General features: G+C 52.6%; 1 protein-coding gene across 1 annotated transcript in view; it reads right to left on the bottom strand.

Annotated features, from left to right (window-relative positions):
* The window catches only part of LOC109284561 (alpha-2-macroglobulin-like protein 1), a 33760-nt gene extending 16418 nt beyond the window's left edge, over nucleotides 1-17342 (bottom strand). Inside the window, exons 1-16 of the mRNA XM_059727061.1 lie at nucleotides 17121-17342; nucleotides 15343-15532; nucleotides 13475-13637; nucleotides 12907-12959; nucleotides 10812-10832; nucleotides 9849-10002; nucleotides 9097-9181; nucleotides 8826-8943; nucleotides 7691-7805; nucleotides 6370-6479; nucleotides 6028-6192; nucleotides 5024-5254; nucleotides 3711-3774; nucleotides 3418-3563; nucleotides 2577-2726; nucleotides 1697-2032 (exon numbers count right to left, since the gene is read on the bottom strand). Coding sequence (XP_059583044.1) covers nucleotides 1697-2032; nucleotides 2577-2726; nucleotides 3418-3563; nucleotides 3711-3774; nucleotides 5024-5254; nucleotides 6028-6192; nucleotides 6370-6479; nucleotides 7691-7805; nucleotides 8826-8943; nucleotides 9097-9181; nucleotides 9849-10002; nucleotides 10812-10832; nucleotides 12907-12959; nucleotides 13475-13637; nucleotides 15343-15532; nucleotides 17121-17191 — 2172 coding nt within the window. The 5' untranslated portion in view covers nucleotides 17192-17342. The remainder of the gene's footprint in view (nucleotides 1-1696; nucleotides 2033-2576; nucleotides 2727-3417; nucleotides 3564-3710; nucleotides 3775-5023; nucleotides 5255-6027; nucleotides 6193-6369; nucleotides 6480-7690; nucleotides 7806-8825; nucleotides 8944-9096; nucleotides 9182-9848; nucleotides 10003-10811; nucleotides 10833-12906; nucleotides 12960-13474; nucleotides 13638-15342; nucleotides 15533-17120) is intronic.
* Nucleotides 17343-18743: the final 1401 nt, after the last annotated feature.

Raw genomic sequence — 18743 nt, 5'->3', positions numbered from 1 at the left:
TTTGGAGATCTGTAATTCAGCCACGCTTAGGTTGAATTTTCCAGCGGTGCAAGGGACACCTCACAGACTCCTAGCTGACATCACCACTGTATTTCACCTGTCTGCTGTACTGCTTATTACTTACACAACTAGAAGCATACTTTTGCATTGGACATACAATTTATTTCCCCCCAATCTTCTGAGAAAATGCTGAACTGTTTCAACCAAAACTTTCCAAAGAGATGCAGCCCATGGCAGAAATCTGGCACAGGCAATCTAAGCCCAGCTTTAGTCTGACAGCTTTATAAGACACTGAGAAGTCTTCTAACAGGAAGTGTCAGGCCACCTTAATTGTAATCATTGCTACCAGCCTTTGCTATAATATATATCTACCCAGGAGTGGGCTATGGTGAGGTTTGAGGGTTAATGCTCTGTGGGTTTCCCACAGAGTCTGTCCCTGATTACAGCCCTCTCTGAGTATGTCAGAAGGCTGGTGCAGTGAATCCCAGGGGGATTTCACTAGGAGCATCCACCGAGAATGATTCATAGAGCAGGCCAGCCCCTAGTTGGTGGGATGTTGCCCCTGGGATGCCAGCAGCTTTCAGCATATGGGAGTCAGCGAAGCTCTAAAAAAGGCACAGGGGAAGATCTAGGGGGAAGTTGTGGGTGCCATTTCACCCCCATGTCTAATTTGTGCTCCACTTAGAATTTAAAACAAACTGCCAGGCAAGCACAGCTGCATTTCTTTTCAGGTGGAATAAAGAGAATCAATTAACTCCATAGCTCATTATTATCTACTTGATTTCTGCTAAGCTCTTCCCTCCATAGGTATTACCAACCCTATGGTGAGGGGTGGGGGTGAGACTGCTTAGGAGGGGCTTTGAGGGGAAGGGGCTCTGAGGGGCCATGAGGGACTGGATGGGGGGATTGTGGGCACCAAGGGGCTTTTGGGAAGAGGGGGCTTATGGGGTACAGGGGTGTGGGGTGAAGAGGAGCTGGGGCATTATGGGGATGGAGTGGTTTGAGGGGCAGATGGGACAGTTGTTTTGGGGCCCAGGTGGGTGTTGGAGTGAATGGGGGTGAAATGAGCTGTGAAAAGAGTTGGGAATAAGAAGGGTAAGGGGGCCCAAGGGTTTTGCTGAGTTCCAGTCTGGTTTGAATGCACAGAAGGGCAGGGGAGGGCTCAGCAGGGTGTGAGGGGGATGGTAAGGGGTCAGGGGCCTGGGACATGATGGGGAGGAGCCTGTGTAGGGTGCAGCAGGTTCACGGGGGCTGTGACAGTCAGGGGGATGGTGGAATCTGATGGGGTCGGGGCAGGATGGGGTGGGGCTGAGAATGGGGATACGTGGGATAACAGGGGGCAGAGATGGCAGGGACAATGCAGGGAAAGCAGTGAGGGGCATTGGGTGGAGTGCCTGAGGGACTTGAGTGGGGTTGCAGGAGGCAGTTCAGTCCATGACCAGGTTGGGGGGTAACAGCTGTGCTACCCTGGCACCAGATGCCTGCCCCACCCTGGAGCTGGCAGTCTCCTATAGACTCAGGTGCTTTTGCTGGGATCACAGACTGACTAACACAGCCTCTGGCATATTAGCAAAACTTTGAGTTCTTTTATATTTTGAGAAAAATCTACATCGTGCTGTGGGACAATGCACCACATCGCTTGCATCCCCCCTTTCTCAGAATCCTGCATCTGCCCATGGCTAGGTGTGCCCCATACCTGAAACAAGCTGTAGGTGTCAGAATGGCTCTGGAGAGAAGGAAGTTGATACCCAAATGGTGGTGGTCGCCTTCGCGGTGGCCATGGCCGTGACAGTGGCAGTAATATCATAGGTTCAGACATGTCACTTTCAGGAGGAGGAAATGGACGTACTAGACAATTCTCAGGGTTAACTGCTCTTTTACTAGGTTGTCTCAGGTTGTCACGACGGCCAAAAGCCGAACCTATGGGAACTCTCATGGATGGCCGCCAAAATGGTCCTGGACAGTGTGTGTCAGGATCTTGAGCCTTGTAGGGATAGCTTCCTTTGGGGAAACGTGGAAGCAAGTTATAGACCTAAAAGCAAACACGGACCAAGTCAGGCAAAAGCCCAAGGCACAGACACCCCTCTCCAACCCTTCTTTCTATACACGACCCGGGAAACCTCCCCTGTGACTGCAGGCACATCCGCACCAGAATTAAGCAGCCAACTCCATTCCCTGCATGGGCATCCTCATGGCCTGTCCTCCCTGTCCCACACGACCAGCTCTCATCTGAGGACTGGGATTTATCCTTTATGAATGCACTGGAAGCGGTGGGTGTGTAGAGGTGGGTGGGCAATGCATACAGGCAGCTGAGGCTTTCTCAGGAAATGGTTTGCAGTTACCACAGGGGCTGACCCCAGGGACCCCAGCAGGGAAACACTGTGGCTCTATCCCTTATTCACTGAGTCTTGTGTCCTTTCTCACAAGAGTCATGAGGCTGAACCTGCTGTGGGCAGAGCCATCATGCCCCGGATGGCAGGTATTAGTGCTGGGCTCTGCCATTCCCTATCCTTGCCATGGTACAGCAGAAGGAGGCCTTCTGCCACAGTGCTCCTCGCCAGCTGGGTTGGACTTACCGTGTCAACACTGAGCTCAGCCTCGGGCTTCATGAGCAGCACACTCTGATCCACGGCCCGGACAGCGCACAGGGAGCCAGGGGAGGCCTGTACCTGGAGGTGGAGCTCGGAGCCTGGCAGGGCCCTGTCCTGCGAGAACGCCAGCTTCACCTGAGGAGGGCATGAGGGTATGAGGTGGGGACTGAGAGGGACAGAGGATGCCCTGCCCATGCCCAGGGAGGGAGGAGGCAGTGCCAGGCAAGGGCAGACATGGAGGCAAGCTTATGGCACTCGGGGCCGCAGGCTCCACATCTCACTGGCTGGTGGGCTGGGGGCTTGGGAATCAGTGCTGGGGTAGGGGAGAGGACAAGATATGTGCATTTGGCATTTCCTTCAGGAAGCTACCACAGCAGACACCACAGGGTGTGAGGGGAGGGCAGAAGAAGGGCGCAGGGACAGGTGCATCAGGTGAGAGCCGAGAGGAGAGACATCACTCAAATGCATGAGGAGACAGTCCCATGAGGGCAGATGTGATATCTGCAGACACTGAGAGTCCCGCTGACTCCAGATGTCTCTAGCGAATTGACTGGGTCTTTGGGAGACAGTGCGGGGCAAAGAAGGGGATGAGACTGCTCAGGTCTATTTAGCATCATCATAGGATGGCTCACAAAGCTGCAGTTATTGACAGACACTCTGCGGTGCAGGAGGAGCAGAGGGAGGTGCAGGGGCATTGGGCTGGCACAAGGCGGGGCAAGGAGGGGCTGAGGCACCAGTGATAAACCTCTGCCGGGTTCTCAGTCAGAGCAGGGGGCAATTCCTTGGCTTCCCCCGAAGGCTGCTCTAGCCCAAGCCCTGTGCTCACCTTGTTCAGGAAGCACTTGGTCATGTGAAGCTCAGTGCTATCGGCAACCATCTCTCCACTGGGCAGCACTGTATAACCCAGCACCTTGGCAGAGGGTGCCAGCTCAGCCCCAACAGGCAGCTCAGTGGAGAAGGAGCCCTTCAGCTCTGGGCCAATGGAGACACATGGGAGAAGTGAGGCCCTGGCACAGACTGCAGAGCTCCCTCCTGCAAATAAATTATTAATCCCACAGCCCCCCCCCAGTGCCTTGGGTGCAGGGCCCTTGCTGCACACACCCATCCCTTAGCACTTACCAGCCCCCTCTCCAAAGTCTAGTCCTTTCCACAGGCTCCTTATGATGGCTCCCTTGGCCACAACCTGTGGAGGAGATAGGAGTCACTCCTCCTACATGGAAGGCCTGACAAATGGCATGATGTGGGGAGGGCCAGATCCAGGGCAGGATGCAGCTTCTCTACCCATTGGGCAAAGCACAGATGATGGGGGAGGACATTTGGGCACCAGCAGGCTGAGGCGGGAGTAAAACAGGTGTCCCATTGCAGAAGAAGGCCCTGAATCCCACTGTTGCCACCTCAACCATTCCCAGTGGTTGGTCAAGCCTGCAGGAGTGTAGCTAAGGCAAAGGGCCCCATACCAGTTACCAGGCAGGAACAAGTGTTATATCACCCCAGCCAAATATCTGTCCAGCCTCCTCTTGAAGACCCCCAAGGTAGGAGAGAGTACCACCTCCCTTGGGAGCCCATTCCAGAGCTTGGCAGCCCTAACTGTAAAGTAATGTCTCATGATGTCCAGTCTGAACCTGCTCGCTAACAATTTATAGCCGTTATTCCTAGTAACCTGCATGGTGCATGGTGAAACAGAGCCTCACCCAATTCCCGCTGGTCCCCCCTGGTGAGTTTGTAAACGGCCACCAGATCCCCTCTCAGCCTTCTCTTGTGGAGGCTGAGTAGATTCAGACCCTTTAGCCTTTCTTCATAGGGCCTGACCCGCTGCCCCTGACCATGCGAGTGGCCCTCCTCTGGACCCTCTCAATGCTAGCCAAAACCCTCTTGAAGTGCAGTGCCCAGAACTGGACTCAGTACTCCAACTGCGGCCTGAGCAAAACCTCATATGGGGGAAGGATCATCTCCCTGAGCCTGCTTGTCACGCATCTGTAAATGCACGACAAGGTGCGGTTAGCCTTACTGACCACTTCCTCGCATTGGCGGCTCTGTTCATCCTGGAGTCAACAATGACTCCAAGATCCCTGTCTGCCACTGTGTTGACAAGAAGTGTCTTGTCAAATGAGTAGCAGAATCTGCAATTTAGGTTAAGCAAAAGATCTTGCAGGGAACAGACCACAGGAAGGCCCTGCAATAAGTAACCCAAGGATGCCAACCTGTAGTTTTAGCATGAGGATGTTGGCAAATGCACAGACTGATGCAACCAAGTACAACAAATGCAGCTTTGCTCTATAGTGAGAACACCGCCATTATGCTTCGTAGTAAGCCTATCAAATTGCCAAGCACTGAGGGCGTCAGGCTCCAGGTCTCACTGGCTGATGAACAGAGGCTTGGGAATCTGTGCTGCGGTAAGGAAAAGCATGAGACAAGCCCAGGATGGGGCTCACCAGGAAGTAGAAATCCAGGCTCTTGGTCTCAGCTCCCAGGGCCTTCCTGGCAATGATGTACTCCACTTGAAGCTGTTGGGTCTGATCACAGGGAAGCACCTCTCCCTGTGCATGGATCTTCAGGAAACTCTTGCTCTCTGAGTAGAAGGGCTCCAGGGAATGGTAGGCATCTCTGTATTGGGGAGAGACTCTCCCACGCACATAACTGTGATCCACCTCTTTGAACTGCCCCTGGGGGAATACAGAAACAATTGAGGATTTCAGGAATCAGCTAAGCATGTGACATATTCAATGAGTGCCACAGGCTTGGAGGATGCAGGCTGAGCTCACTCTTAATCCCTCGACCCTGTGTCCATGAGAGGGACAAGGGCAGTCCCAGCAGCTAGAATGGGGCAGCTGCCCCTCAGCAGCTGGGTGCCCATGACCCAGATGATCTATCATACTGCCTCAGAGCAGGCAGGCACTCAGCTCAGGCTCTTGTCTCCAGTTGTAGCTGGTTGATGCCAGAGGATGGTGCAGCCTCTGCCTGCCTACGGTCAGTTCTGCAGTGATGACCCCTGGGGTGGTCTATTCCCTGTCCCCATGATGTGAGTCCTGCAGAAAATATCCTGCCATCCCTGAGCATCCCTGACTCCCAGGCAGGGGTGCAGGGTCTATAATATATGATAACGCAGGATTGACACCAGGTGCTCCCTATACTGCCTAGTGGGACAGGACCCCCTCCCCTTCCTGATTCTCTTGTCCTGCTCTACAAAGGGCCACCCTCTTGTTTGAGTCCATGACCTGAGCAATGGTTTATTTTAGAAGCCTTCGTTTCTAATCCTGCACTTCTGTCGTGCCTGCTGCAGCTCATGGATTTCCCCTCTCACAAGGGCTCTTCTTTGATACAAAGAACCTCCTGGGCTTTGCCACTGAGCCAGCTAGTGGTTTACTTGCCAGCTGGGGTAGCCCAATAGGGGATTGAGATAATGGAGGACAGGTTCCCTGGGATGCCCATCTCTTACCCTTAGAGTAACTGTCCCAGTCCAGCTGGACGAGTCCAGCTCAAAGGAGGCTCTCCCAGATTCATCTGTCACAAATGTCTTGTTCTCTGTCCCTCCCCCATGGGTAACAAAGAGATGAAGCTTCTCATTCTTCACTGAAGAGCTGTCTGTCACCTTCAGGAGCAGCTGAGCCAGAAGGGAAAAGGGAGATGTATGACTCCAGGGTGCATTCATGGAGGAAGGGCAAGACTGGAGGAGTAGGAGTTGCTGCAGGGGGACTAAGAGGCTATGATGTGAGGGCATAGAAGTATAATGGCAGGATATTTTGGGGTGAGCAGTGAGGGGTGCTGATGACCCCATTACCTTGCCAACAAAGGGGATTCCAGGCTTGTACGAAGCATCAGCTTTCTCAAAGGTCACCGAGACAATGTCAGAGACGATCCAGCAGCTCTTGGTCACATTGCGCTCTACCCCTGGTGGTAAAGGAGGGGCTGGGAGTCAGAGCTGGGTGAAGGCTGTGTCCCAGATTTCTCTCCCAGAAGCTCGGTTCCTATCTCTAGCTCTGGATTGGAGGGCTCCATTTGGGAAAGAGTTGGAGAGGTCTAAATGTGGGCAGAGAAGCATTTTCCCTGGGAATCTGGAGACTGGAAACTAAAGCCCTTTCCCTGGGATATAATCCCAAGGGGCCATTTGACATATCCCAGCAGAGCGCCTTGTCATGGGGCTGCAGTGCCTCTTCACTGAGTCCTCTTCACTGAACAGCCCTAGCCCTCACCCTCCAGCTCTCTCAGCCCCTGGTGCCCCGTTTCCTGAAGAAGGCAGTGTCAGATGTTCAATTTCCCTACCGCTCTGCATTGCTCTGTTCCACCATTTGGCCACTTGCTCCCTGAAGCCAGCACCTGATGGCTAACATTTTTGGCCCAACACTTATCTGACCCCTTTAGAAGCCAGAGGTCTCATGGATGAAATGTACATTTACTTTGGGGCCTTATGAAGCAGCTGCAGCTACAGTGTAGGATGCCACTGCCACCTGAATGGAGGCAGTCTCTCAGGAGCAAGGACACAGGGATGGGTTCCTTGCTTGAGGCTCTGAGAGCAAAGCCAAACCCAGAAATGTTGAACCTCTGGTGAACATTATTGTAACTAGAAGCTGAGATGTCCATGGTCAGTTTAGTTTCAGTGTAATGATGGAGCTGCTTGGCGGTAGTAGTAAAAATAGCAATCGTGGACCATAGCTCATGTCTGACGGGGCAAGCATCCCGTTGTAGTACCCCATTACTGGGTGGAACAAACCAGAGGATGGCACCTGGGCCTGACTATCCCCTGGGCAGGCAAATCCCTTTCAAATCCTGGCTGGAAGCAGCAGCTGCCTGAAGCAGGGAAGCTGCTGAGGAGCCTAACATCATTTGGGCATGTTTTTCAACACGATGGGCCCTCGCAGAAACCCTGTCTCTGAGCTAGAAGTTATACTTTCATGCGTGCAAGAGACAGTTCTACCTCGCTGCTACATGCTGTATGCTGGGTGTGCCTGTACATGAGGCCGTGAGCACATGTGAGTATAAGTGTGTGTATGCAGGCATGTGTTGAAGAATGCTCAAGAGCATGCACATACTTGGGTGTGTGTCAGTACATGCACACATGTATCTCTATGTAGATGTTCCACAGAGTATGTATTTGATCGTACCTGTCCCTTCCTCCGTTAGTGAGGCTGTGGCCTGGAGGTTCGTTCTGTATCCAGAGGAAGTCAGGTTAAAATGAGACATTGACACTTTCTTGGAAAAGCATCCATTCTTCTCGGTCTAGAGGAGAGAATTACCAATGCCTTAGCCAGGTCCCACTGGTCACAGCTTGACACATCAAATTGGATTCTGCCTGGCACTGCTTGGAGAGGCGACAAGAAACCCTGGCTGCTGAAAACAGGGGTAGGAGATGTTCCCCTCTGGAGGTTAGCCCTGCTACCAACATCCCAGCATGGTGCTGGAGCTGCAGTCTCTTTGGTGAGACAGAAAACCTGGCCATGTGGTTCTGTGACATCTCGTGGCGCACTTCACCCTCAGCATGGGGGCAGCCCCAGCCAATTCCAGTCTGTGTCCTTGTTTGTCCTGACACTTTCAGTGGGAACCTACATTTCCATCTCCCTCTCCTCAGCACTGTACTGCTGTTCCCTGTTAAACAGCTTCTGGATCATCCCCCACCATTGTACATGATGAACTCTAGGGGTTCCCGGGTGTGGGCCACTCAAGATTCAAATCAGTGGCTAAATGAGGACCTTAGTCTGCAGAGGGTTTATAAATGATGGGAGGCAGATGGATCGCAGAATAATTTATGTCAGGGTTGTCCAAAGGGCAGCCTGTGGGTCACAAGCTGTCTGCAAAGGCTTATAATTTAGCCCATGGGGGTGGTGGCATGGCTGTCAGAGCCACTATATTACCAGAGCTGGGGAATCCAGGAAGTGAGTGCTGCTGATGCTCACCCTCGTCTCCCCTTGCCCACCCCCAACTTTGGGTTGTCAGTGCCTACTGGTGACTTGAATCAGTGCTGGGGTAAAAAGCAGGGAGGACCATCGTTCATGTTCACTCCCTGGGTTCCAGAGCCATGCTAATGTAGTGGCTACAGCAGTGCTCTGACAAGCCACCAGCTCCCCCCTGGAGGTGGTTCATGAGGAGCCCATGGTTTGGATCTGGTGTTCAGGGCTGAAGAAGTTGGATGGCCCTGATATGCGTCAATAGCATTGTCATCAATGCAAGTCACAATGCCCCTTCAGTTCAGCCAAGCAGAAATATCCCACAGGCGTTTCTCTCCTCCCCAGTTGCACTCACCTGGCCAGTAAACTCCATGCACAATTGTTGGGCTTCATTACGACTAAATCGGAAACGCCAGGCTTTTTGACACAGGCTGATCTGGACTGTCCCCTGAACGGGCTTCCCGTAGGTGTATCTGCGTAGTAGAGTTAAGAGGTCAACAAGAGAGGAAGAGTGATGCTTGCCCACTCTGCCTTTCTGGGGTGAGTGGTATTGCAGGGGTGTTGGGCCCGGGCAGACACCCACTCCCTACCTTGAACCTCCCTGATGTGGCTGCTTTTGTACTTACTGGCCACACACTCGCACTTCTAACGTCTCCTTCAGCACTGTCACCACAGGGGGCAACTCAAGGGTCACTTCAAACTTGGGCAGCACTGTGGGGCAGAAAAGGAGCCACTGATACAGGGGTCACCGCTCCCAGCATAGGAGCTTCAGTGCCAGGCCTGTGGCATTGGAGCTTCTCACCATTTCTTCCTGGGTCTACCTTAATCTTTGCCCACTCTTACCAGTTCTCCCTGGGCCCCAGTAGCACTGATACCACATTGGCCCCCGCATTGGGAAATCTGCCTGCTTTGCCCACTGCTCCCAGCCAGGCTGCCCTTGATCAGAACTGGCTACTCTGTGCCTTGCGGCTTGCCGAGCAGGCAGGTGATGAGCTCACTGCAAGCTGGTTTCTAGAGCCTTGTAAGAGTGTGAGATGTTTTGGGGGCAGGGAAGCAGTGCCTCTGGGGCCCAAGGAGGAGCCTGGAGTTGGAGGCAGCTGGGGGCCACGTCTGACCCTGGCCCACAGGTCCAGAGGATGAGGGTGTTGACAGAAGCTGAATGGACTGGGAGGCTGGATCCCCCGCAGCCAGGATGCGGTGCTGTTGGGATGATATTTGTGGGGCGGTGGTGGGTGGCTCTGGGGAATTCTGGGATCAGGCTCCCAGAGACCCTCTGAAGGGACACAGATAAATGGCCCACCAACAGTTTTACGGACTGTACTGCTGCTCCTCCACCAGAGACACAGCCTCTGTTACTGTGCTGGGTCCCCCTGCTCACCGTATTCCTCCACGCTGAAGGAGTGCTTAGTGCCCTCCACATCGATGGAGTACGTCCCCAAGGCCGGCTCTGCAGACAGAGGGAGGGACAGGTCCACGATGCCCTGCTGGGGGGCCACATCTCGCCACTGAGCGATCCGGTTCCCATTGGGATCCTGAACATGCAGATACACTTGAGTTAGCCACTCTCACCCACAGAAAGGCTCTGGGGTTTCCCCTCAAAGTGAGCCTAGTACCGGGGCTAGTGCCTGGGTCCACCACTCAAGACACTCAAGGCCTTCTCTGTTTACCCTGAAGAGAATCAAACCTCAGCAAGTGCCCGCCCTGCCCAGACAGCACCATTGCTTAGGTTGGGAATAGTTAACCCAGGCTAGCTAGGGAAGACCCATCTCTAGCCTCGAGAAAGCTGAAGAAACAAAATGGAGCAGATGTTCCTGCCCTGACCCTGGAGATGGACTAGGACCCTGGAGGATTTTCCAGCTCCAATTGAGGTCTTTGTGGGTAGTGTTCACTGTCCCCCTCTGCCCATGAAACTTTCCCAATCTTCCTGTCTCCCCTCTCTTGGCACTATCAGGGATCCTCCTACCCTCGTCCATGCCATTCTCCACGCTGCTCACCCAAGTCCCCCATCCTGCTGCTTGCAACACTGGCCTGCTCAAGGTGGTGGCTGACCTGGAGTACAAGGGCTGGAAATGCTCAGGATGAGTGGCCCAGGTAGGGGCGCAAGCAGGGCCAAACCCGCCTGCATCCAAATCAGATAAATCCCCAGACTGTACAGATTAACAACCCATGAAGCTCATTCCAGATGTGCCCGCTGTTCTGGGACCCTTTACCCTTCCCTGAATAGGGCAGAGGGGCTGGCTTGGCGGGATGCTGTGGTGAGAGCCCAGATACTCTAAGCTCCCAAGACTGAACACCCCCTTGCTGCTTTCCAGAGAGCCAGGCTGGAGAGGGACAGACTGACCTGCAGGGTCACCAGGGGCACCTGCAAAACAAACAGACATAAGACAGCTCGTTAGAGGAAGGGGAACTGCTAGCTGCCCAGGGGTCTGCCTGGGACCTCATCGGGCTTGGGTGTTTACAAGAAAATGGGGGAGGAACCGTGGCAAGCAGTGAGGGTGACTGAGAGAGCAGTGACATGAAGGCAAGATGGCAGGCAAGTCAGAGCTGGCACAGCAAAGCTGGATGTCTCGCCCTCATGGAGCACAGCTGGATGGTGAGTGCCCAGCACCACCCTCATGCAGCTGCACTCCTTGCGGCTTAACAGGAAGGAAGCACAGAACAAACACGGCCCGTCTCAGTACGGCACTCATCCCATGCTGCAATCCCATGGTGAAGACACAAGGGGCGTTTGTTCCAGGTGTTTGGCTTGAGAGGGTTGGCACAGGGTTAGTTAAGGATATTTACACAATTTTCACCATGAACTTCTGGACTTGCCTGTTTGCTTTTTGTCAGATTTGGACATAAAGGAATTGCAGTCCTGGTTGCGCTATCCAAATGACATTAGCTACATGTTTTCGATTTGCTAAGACCATATCTGTTCACAAGAAGGCTCTGGTCTTGCATGATGTCGAGGTGGCGGTGTTGAGGTGTTGGCTTTCCCTGCTGCCTTACTTGCAAGTTAGCCATGTTGTGTTTGGGAATTTCCCAAACTTTTAATTTCAATGACCATCCAAACTGAAAGAAACAACTGCTTGGAGCCCGCAGTGGCCAAGGTATCCCACTGAGTTGGGTCTTAAAGAAGAATGTGGGATGATCTTGTATTATTTCTGAGACTCAGGTACATGACTCAGTTCCCCCACCTTGTTGTTCCCCCACCTTGTCCTCCCCCCCACTGCCATACATTATATGGTGGGGTTGAATGGGGAACTTCCAGCATGAACTGGGTGGGAAGTAAGAGTATGAGCTGCGTCTCTGTAGATGGGCCCTCTGGAGTTGAATGAGGGTATTCAGCCAGGCAAAGAACACCTTGTCAAAGACAATGCAAACCCTAACATGGAGGTTAACATTTAATACCTGGCACACAGGGGCAGGAATCATGCAGGCTCACTGAGGACAGACTTTCTCAGGGGGTGCATCTACAAGTGTGTACTAATACACAGCAATAAACTCCAAGGGTTATTGCCTTGGAGTTTATTGCTCCTGGGTGCGCATCTGCACATGTGGCTGGGATTGCAGCACACTGAGCCAGGACAGAGCAGCCCCAGGTGGCAGGGGACGTGGGGGGGTCATCCTGCCAGCCCAGGGCTGCTTCTCCGACTCAACGTGCTGTGGAGGGGCTGGCTGGGGCACAAGGGTACTTTGGTGCAGGACTGGTCAGGAGGCAGCCCCTGCACTGAAGCACCCTCATGTCCCACACAGGTGGCACAGCATCTACACATGAGCTACTGTGGAGTTTTTTAGGCTGGAGTAAAATTAGTTTCTCCAGCCTAATTGGGGTGCATAGTAAGATGCCCAGACATTTACTATGCAGCTAATTAGTCCACTGCACAGTAAATGTCTCATGCAGATGCTCCTAAGGAGGAGCAGAAGAAGAGGAAAAGGAGGTAAGCAAAAAGATGCTATCTGGGTTCTTTACATGCAGGTATGAAACTCAGCGTTGATCTGCATCCTATATTTTCCTTTAAATGCTGACCTCAGGAAGGGCTTATACATAGAGAAGAGCAACTCATGTAAGAAAATGCTTGCTTCCTAAAGCCCAAAACCCCCAGATGGAAATAAAGGAAGTGACAGTGTTAAAGTCACATGGGGTTAAACACTTCTGCTTCTGCCTGTGACATTAAATTTATGGTGACATGTCCAAGCCACTTCCCCTGGACAATATTCTGGGTCCTGCTAGAAAGTGGCAACTCGTTCGATAATCTGTCCCTACTTGTCTACAACCCATATCTAGGACATCACCTTCTTGTGAGACTGGGAGAGATACACCCAGAAGAGGCTGCAATTGGACAGGGGCTGGAATCCAGCGTGACCCTAGTGACATTCTGGTCTCCTAACCCTCTTTATCCTCTCCTCTGACCTTATGATCCCCTCCACCACTGCACGGCCCTGGTTCTCACCTTCTTGTTACTGGGAACAAAGTCTTTATCCAAACTGACGATCCGGAAGTTCACTGGAAAAGAGGAAATGCAGACACAGGTCAGGCCTAGATTTATTTGTCTGACTGAATTTCCAGTGGGGTTGGGGACAGGCATGAATGGTCTCTCTTCTTGTGAGAGTGGGCACTGCCTGGGGGAGAGTGGTACAGGCTTCCCCGCGCTGTCCTCTGCAAAAACAACATGGCCCTGTCCTGGGGGAAAGTGGAGCTTAGTCTCTGGGGCCCAGCCAGCCTTGGTTTCCCTCCTGAGGATGCCGGAGACGAGACTGATCACAACCCCCTGCCAGGCCTCTCCCATCACTAAGGACTGAGCTGAACTCTGCACTTCAGTTCGTGCAGGTACCACGGGGTGTCAGGGGAGAAAACACTGGGCCCCTCTCCTATTGGGGTTATGTTGAGGTACTGGGGAAGAAGTGAGAGCCCCTCTATCCCACTCTGGTCCTCCCAGAGGAACCAGCCCACGGAGCCAAGGAGCCCATCTGCAGGGCACAGAACCCACGAGCTCTCCCCAGCAGCTCCTGCCTGCTCACCTGTCTGTCCAGGCTTGTAGATGGGTTTGTCTGTCTGTACAAAGGTCCCAGGCTCCAGTGCTTTCAGGAGCACTTTCTTCCGCTCTGAGAACTTCAGGGAATCTCCTTCAATTGAGATGTGCAGGTGGGCAACTTCCTCCCCGCTGGTGGTTGGGGCTGGCACCTGCCCATAGGGAAACACAGCCATGGCATGGTTGTGATGCAGCCTGGTTTGCACAGGAGGGGCTGGCAGGGGTGCCTGAGGGTCCCTGTGCTAGCCCTTGCTAAGCCACAGGTTACAAGGCATGCAGGACTCTGGAGAGGTCAGAGTCAGCAGCTCTAATGAGAGCTAGCAGGGAGATGATGGCAAAAGCGTGGCCTACAGCATGGGATAACACGGGGAGTTGCTGGCTTCAGCCTGACCTGCAATGTGGAGCATGGCCCTGATTCCAGGGTGTGGGACTGGACACCGGATGTGGCCTGTCTGAATGGGGCAGCAACCCAGCCCCAGAGCACTTGTGTCCTTGAGTGTGGAGATGCCACTGTAGCTACTCCCAGGGACCAGGGATGCTGGGCTCTGGGCAACCTCATATTCCTGAGCTGCAGGGAATTGTTCCCATTAAATGACCGAGCTGGGTCTGGAGCCAGGGAGGGGCCAGTAGGCTTGTTTGAAGCGGCTAGTATTCGCTTCGGATTCAGCCGATTCGGGGGTCAGTGGTTTGATTTGGTGATTCGAATCACTGTCCTGAATCCATTCCACCAAATCTCCAAATCAGCCAGGCCGGGCCCATCCTCACAATGGCCACCTGCTCACCACAGCTCCCAGCATCTGGGGGAAAAAAATCCCCGGCTCAGCAGGTGCTGCTGGGTTAGGGGGCAATCCCCGATGCCCCATACTGTGTGGGGGGTTCTGCACGAGCTCCTAAATCACCCCCCTGGCTGCCCCAGCCCCTCATGGGTGCCCCACATAGGCCAGCTCCAGCCCTTTAAGAAAAAAAAGACCTGAAGAAACCCCGGGATTCACCGGTCCTGCCAGTGGGGGCGACCGCTGCTGCCCCGTGCCATGTGGGGGCTCTGCGCCACGTGGGGGCTCTACACCCCGAGACTGCAGCAGGAGCAGTGTCCCAGGGCTTTTCTTCGCTTTTTTTTTTATTAAAGGGCCAGAGCCCTGGCAGGTGGGGCAGCCATGTGGAGGCTGGGGAGTAGGCAGGGGGTTGAGGTGGCTTGTGCAGAGCCCCCCATGTAGTGTCCGGCAGTAGGGATAGCCCCCTGCCCAGCAGCACCCGGTGAGCACCAGGACTTTGTTTTAAAGTACCGAGGTGGGGTTGGTGGGGACAGGCATGTGGGAGTTGGGGGAGTAGGTGTGGGTCTGGGTGAGCAGGCTGGGTTGGGGGCTGGCAGGGGTCCCCGCATGGGCTGCTCTCTACTCCTCTGCCCCTAGTACTTCCCAACTCCGAGTGGCTGCAGCAAGGACCACCGAGGACTGCCCAAATCATCAAAGCTCTCCAAACTTTTGCCGAAGATTCGGAGAGCTTTGAATTGATTTGGATCTTTAAATTGGTCCCCTGATTCGATTCAGATTTGGAGAGTCAGCCACCGAATGGGGTTGAATTTCCTCCAAATCGAATCACCACCTGAAGCTTCGCACAGCCCTAATGGGAAACTTGTCACAGAGCTGCTATTGGCTCCACAGGCCATTGGGAATTGCTCTGCTGGGCGACGAGAGATTTTGGCTGGATGCCTCATTCCTAACACTGTTCCTTCCCAATTCCTGAGCCCTCCAGTCCCCTAGGCTGAGTCTGGGGCAAAGCTGGAGATCCAGGGGGAAGCACTCTAGAGCTTTTCCCAGTCCATAGCCTGGGCTGTACAGCCCTGGGGCTGTGACTTACCAAGAAGGACACACTCTCCGTCAGATTGGGCTCCTTGACCTTCTTCTCTAGCAGGCTGATGTTGCTGGATGGGCTCTGTCTTTCCAGTTGGAGAGTCACCAGGACGGTTTCATTGAAGTTGGCCAGATGGACCCACATCATCCCCTTGTGTGGGTGGTAGAGCTCAGTTGGTATCACCACCACATAATACCTGGGAGAGAGGAAAGTACAACATTTTCTCGGCTTGGGGCCCACCTCCTGCTGGTGAAGATGTTGTACAACATTGCTGAGGCTCACCCTGAGCCAGTCACAGAGCATTAGGCTGTGGAAGATCTCCTTTCCTCCACCCCTCCTACCCCACTGCATCTAGCACTCAACCCTTTTGCTTACTTAGGATGCTGGAAGAGACCAGCTGGTAGCTGAAAAGTGAGCAGAGAGCCACTGTGCAGTGCAGAGGGAAGAGGCTGGGTATTTTCTAGCTCTCTTGAATGCCTGGGTTCTACGCAGCAGAGGTACCAGGTGCCCCCCTCCCCAATACTGATACCAGTTTGCCAGGCCATGACGGTACAGCGCTCTGCCTCTCCAGAAGCAAGAAGGCAAGTGAGCACCAGCAGGGCACCTGGCACCACTGCATTTTCTACTGTTTCTCTTCTTTCTTTTCTCCCTTGTGTGCATGTTTGCCATAAAGGAAGTAGGACAAGGAGCTTGGTTCCACTTTAAAAACCTTCTCTTCTTCTCAGAAGGAGCAGCCCTCACTATATGTACTATGGAGGAGAAGCATGTCAGACAGGGTGATTTCACTAGGAGATTCTGTGCAGCTAAAGGGAAATGGAAAAAGGAATGTAAGAATGAAAGCCAGACTGAATTCTCTACATTTGAAACTCCTGAGATGTCTCTCCTTTTTCTTTATCTGGTGGGGAAAAGTGATAAAGATATTTAATGTTAGTCACTGCCATGGGACAAAGTAAGGGCTCAGAACCCTGAGCCATTTTAACTGTATAATGTCATCCTGTAATCCTGGATCTTGTAATGTCAGTATTATAGTAATGTACTTTCTCTATTTTTCTTCAAACACAATGAGCACAACCAATCACAAGTACCAAGCCTGCTGGTGAGGGCAGGGGGAGTAAGGGTTAGTATTGTTGCAAGCACTGGAACTTCTGTTTGGTTTTTAACTTGGGAAATTATCCATGAAGATTGTGACAGTAAGGTCAAACACTGACAAGTCCCATTTGAGGTTGCTCACACAAGCATCCTTTGGTCCCATGTGCAAATATAATCTAGGGACCCTTCACACCAGCAGTGCAGCACTGTGAGCCCTTGACTTTGCAAAGATAAGCCTCTTCTAACAGAGCTGGTCTACATAGTGCTTATTTTTAGTACAGTACTGCTTGGAGGTACCAATCTAAAGCAGCCCCCACTCTGTTAGGTGCTGTATACACATCAGACATACTGTCCCAAGGAGCTCACAGCCTAAACAGACTGGCCAGCTCTAGGAAGGAGAACAGGTTCAGGGCTGGCTTGTGACTTACTCAGGGTCAACCAGGGAGCTGGGAGTAGAAGATGGGAGTTGAACCCAAGTCTCCTAAATCCCAGACTGTTGCCTTTATACCTTTGCCTCTGCTTCTAGGAGAGATCAGGAGCTTAAGATGGTTCAGCAGCAGGGACTGCGTTCTCGGGACAGGGTGTTACTGACTCCTGAGCAGCCACCCCTGGGCCGTCTGTACTGCTTCCACATATTCCTCCAACCACCACCATGTGAACAGACAGACAGACAGGCAGACATGGACAGGGCTTACGTCTTTGAAGAGATCCCAGCTGTGAGATGCAGGAGAAGGAGCAGGCAGGCCAAGGTGGCTGGGGTTCCCATTCTTGGGGGTGCAGGCTGGGAGGTGGATGCACACCTCACCCTTGCTGGATCTTTCTTCTTCCCTTTATCTGAGAAGACAACAGTCTGCTCTGGTCTGATATAGTCTCTGCATCAGGAGCTTTGCCTTTAAGCCTGAAGGTAAATAAAGGCTGTGTCAGGTCTCTTGCTGGGGGTGGTGGACACAGCTAAGACAATATTTACCCACACAACCCCCACCATTACTGGTTTCAAGGCTCCAACCAGCCGAATTTGTGTAGGATGGTTTGAATAGGTATCATCCTGCCTCAGGCAGGGGGTTGGACTAGGTGATCTCTGGAGATCCCTTCCAGCCCTAATTCTCTGTGATTCGATCATAATGGTGGTCAGAAATAGTCAGGTGAGTGCGTGAGGTCTATTACATGAATTATATCTGGCAGAGGGTGCAGCAGACCCTTTTGTTTTTCAGCAGTGATGCAGTAGGATGGAACGAGGGAAAGGGAGTGGGTGAAGTTTGGCAGCAGTTATTCTGCTAACACAGAGCCAAGAGCAACACCACAGTGCCCTGTGTTGTTCATGAGGCTCCTGTTTCCAATGGCTTGTAATAGAGTCAAACTGTATTAATCTGGGCTGACATTTTCCAGCCTTGGTATCTGCCTCAGGTTGAATTTTAGCAGTTTCAATCAAAATGATTCAATTATTTCTGAGGACATGCTTAAGCAGGGAAGCACTAGTTGTGCCAATCATAATCCTTTACTGTAAAGCAGGATTGGGCAAAATGTGGCCCACGGGCCAGATGCAGCCTGCTGCGGGGCCCCTAAAACATTTAGAAAATTACTATTTATCTGCCACTGGCTGCCTGTCATGTGGCCCTCAATGGCTTGCCAATACTCAGTATGTGGCCCTCCGCCCGAAATAAATGCTCGCCCCTGCTCTTAAGGTTTCTTTGGAGAGCCTGTAGTGCCCCCTGGGCATGAGATTGTGTGCATATCTGTGAGATGGAGCAGAGGTGTTGTGACAATATTATGTTCTGTGTATGCAGCAAGAGGCACACACTGCTCTTCCCTTTGCTAAATCTTTCTTTTCCAATAATTTTTTTCCAGGTGACATGACCTTTCCCAACCTCTAGCATTCAAGTTACCCATAGAAATGCTTTATCCTGTCTTTGGAGGACAGTCCTCTTTAGCTCAAGAGTTAATGGGTCTTTATCAGTATCATCTCATGTCATTACAGGGGCGTAGGTAATGACAACTGATGTGTGCTGTCTAGAGGAAGTCTGCACGTCACGAGAGTTTTGCTCATCGTACGAAGTAGCTAAATGCAATTTTTGCTGGTAAATCCTACCTCCTAAATCCAGCTTTGCCTTTCCCATAAAAAATGTGTCCTTCACCATGTTCTCTTATCTGACCTTCAGCAGGCATTCTGGTCTTGCTCAACTCTGCACTGTAGTTCTCAGCAGCCCAAGCTATTTGTCTTCCTGGTCTTTCACATGAAGTTGGTCTGTCCATCAAAGTTCTGTCATTTCCTGGTTGCCACAGACTAGGGAGGCTCTGGATTTCTGAGATTTCGTATGGTG

Source organism: Alligator mississippiensis, chromosome 4 (genome assembly GCF_030867095.1).
Source record: "Alligator mississippiensis isolate rAllMis1 chromosome 4, rAllMis1, whole genome shotgun sequence".
Classification (NCBI taxonomy): Eukaryota; Metazoa; Chordata; order Crocodylia; family Alligatoridae; genus Alligator; species Alligator mississippiensis.
The sequence above is the reverse complement of the archived record's forward strand: the minus strand, read 5'-3'. Positions and strand labels throughout refer to the sequence as shown.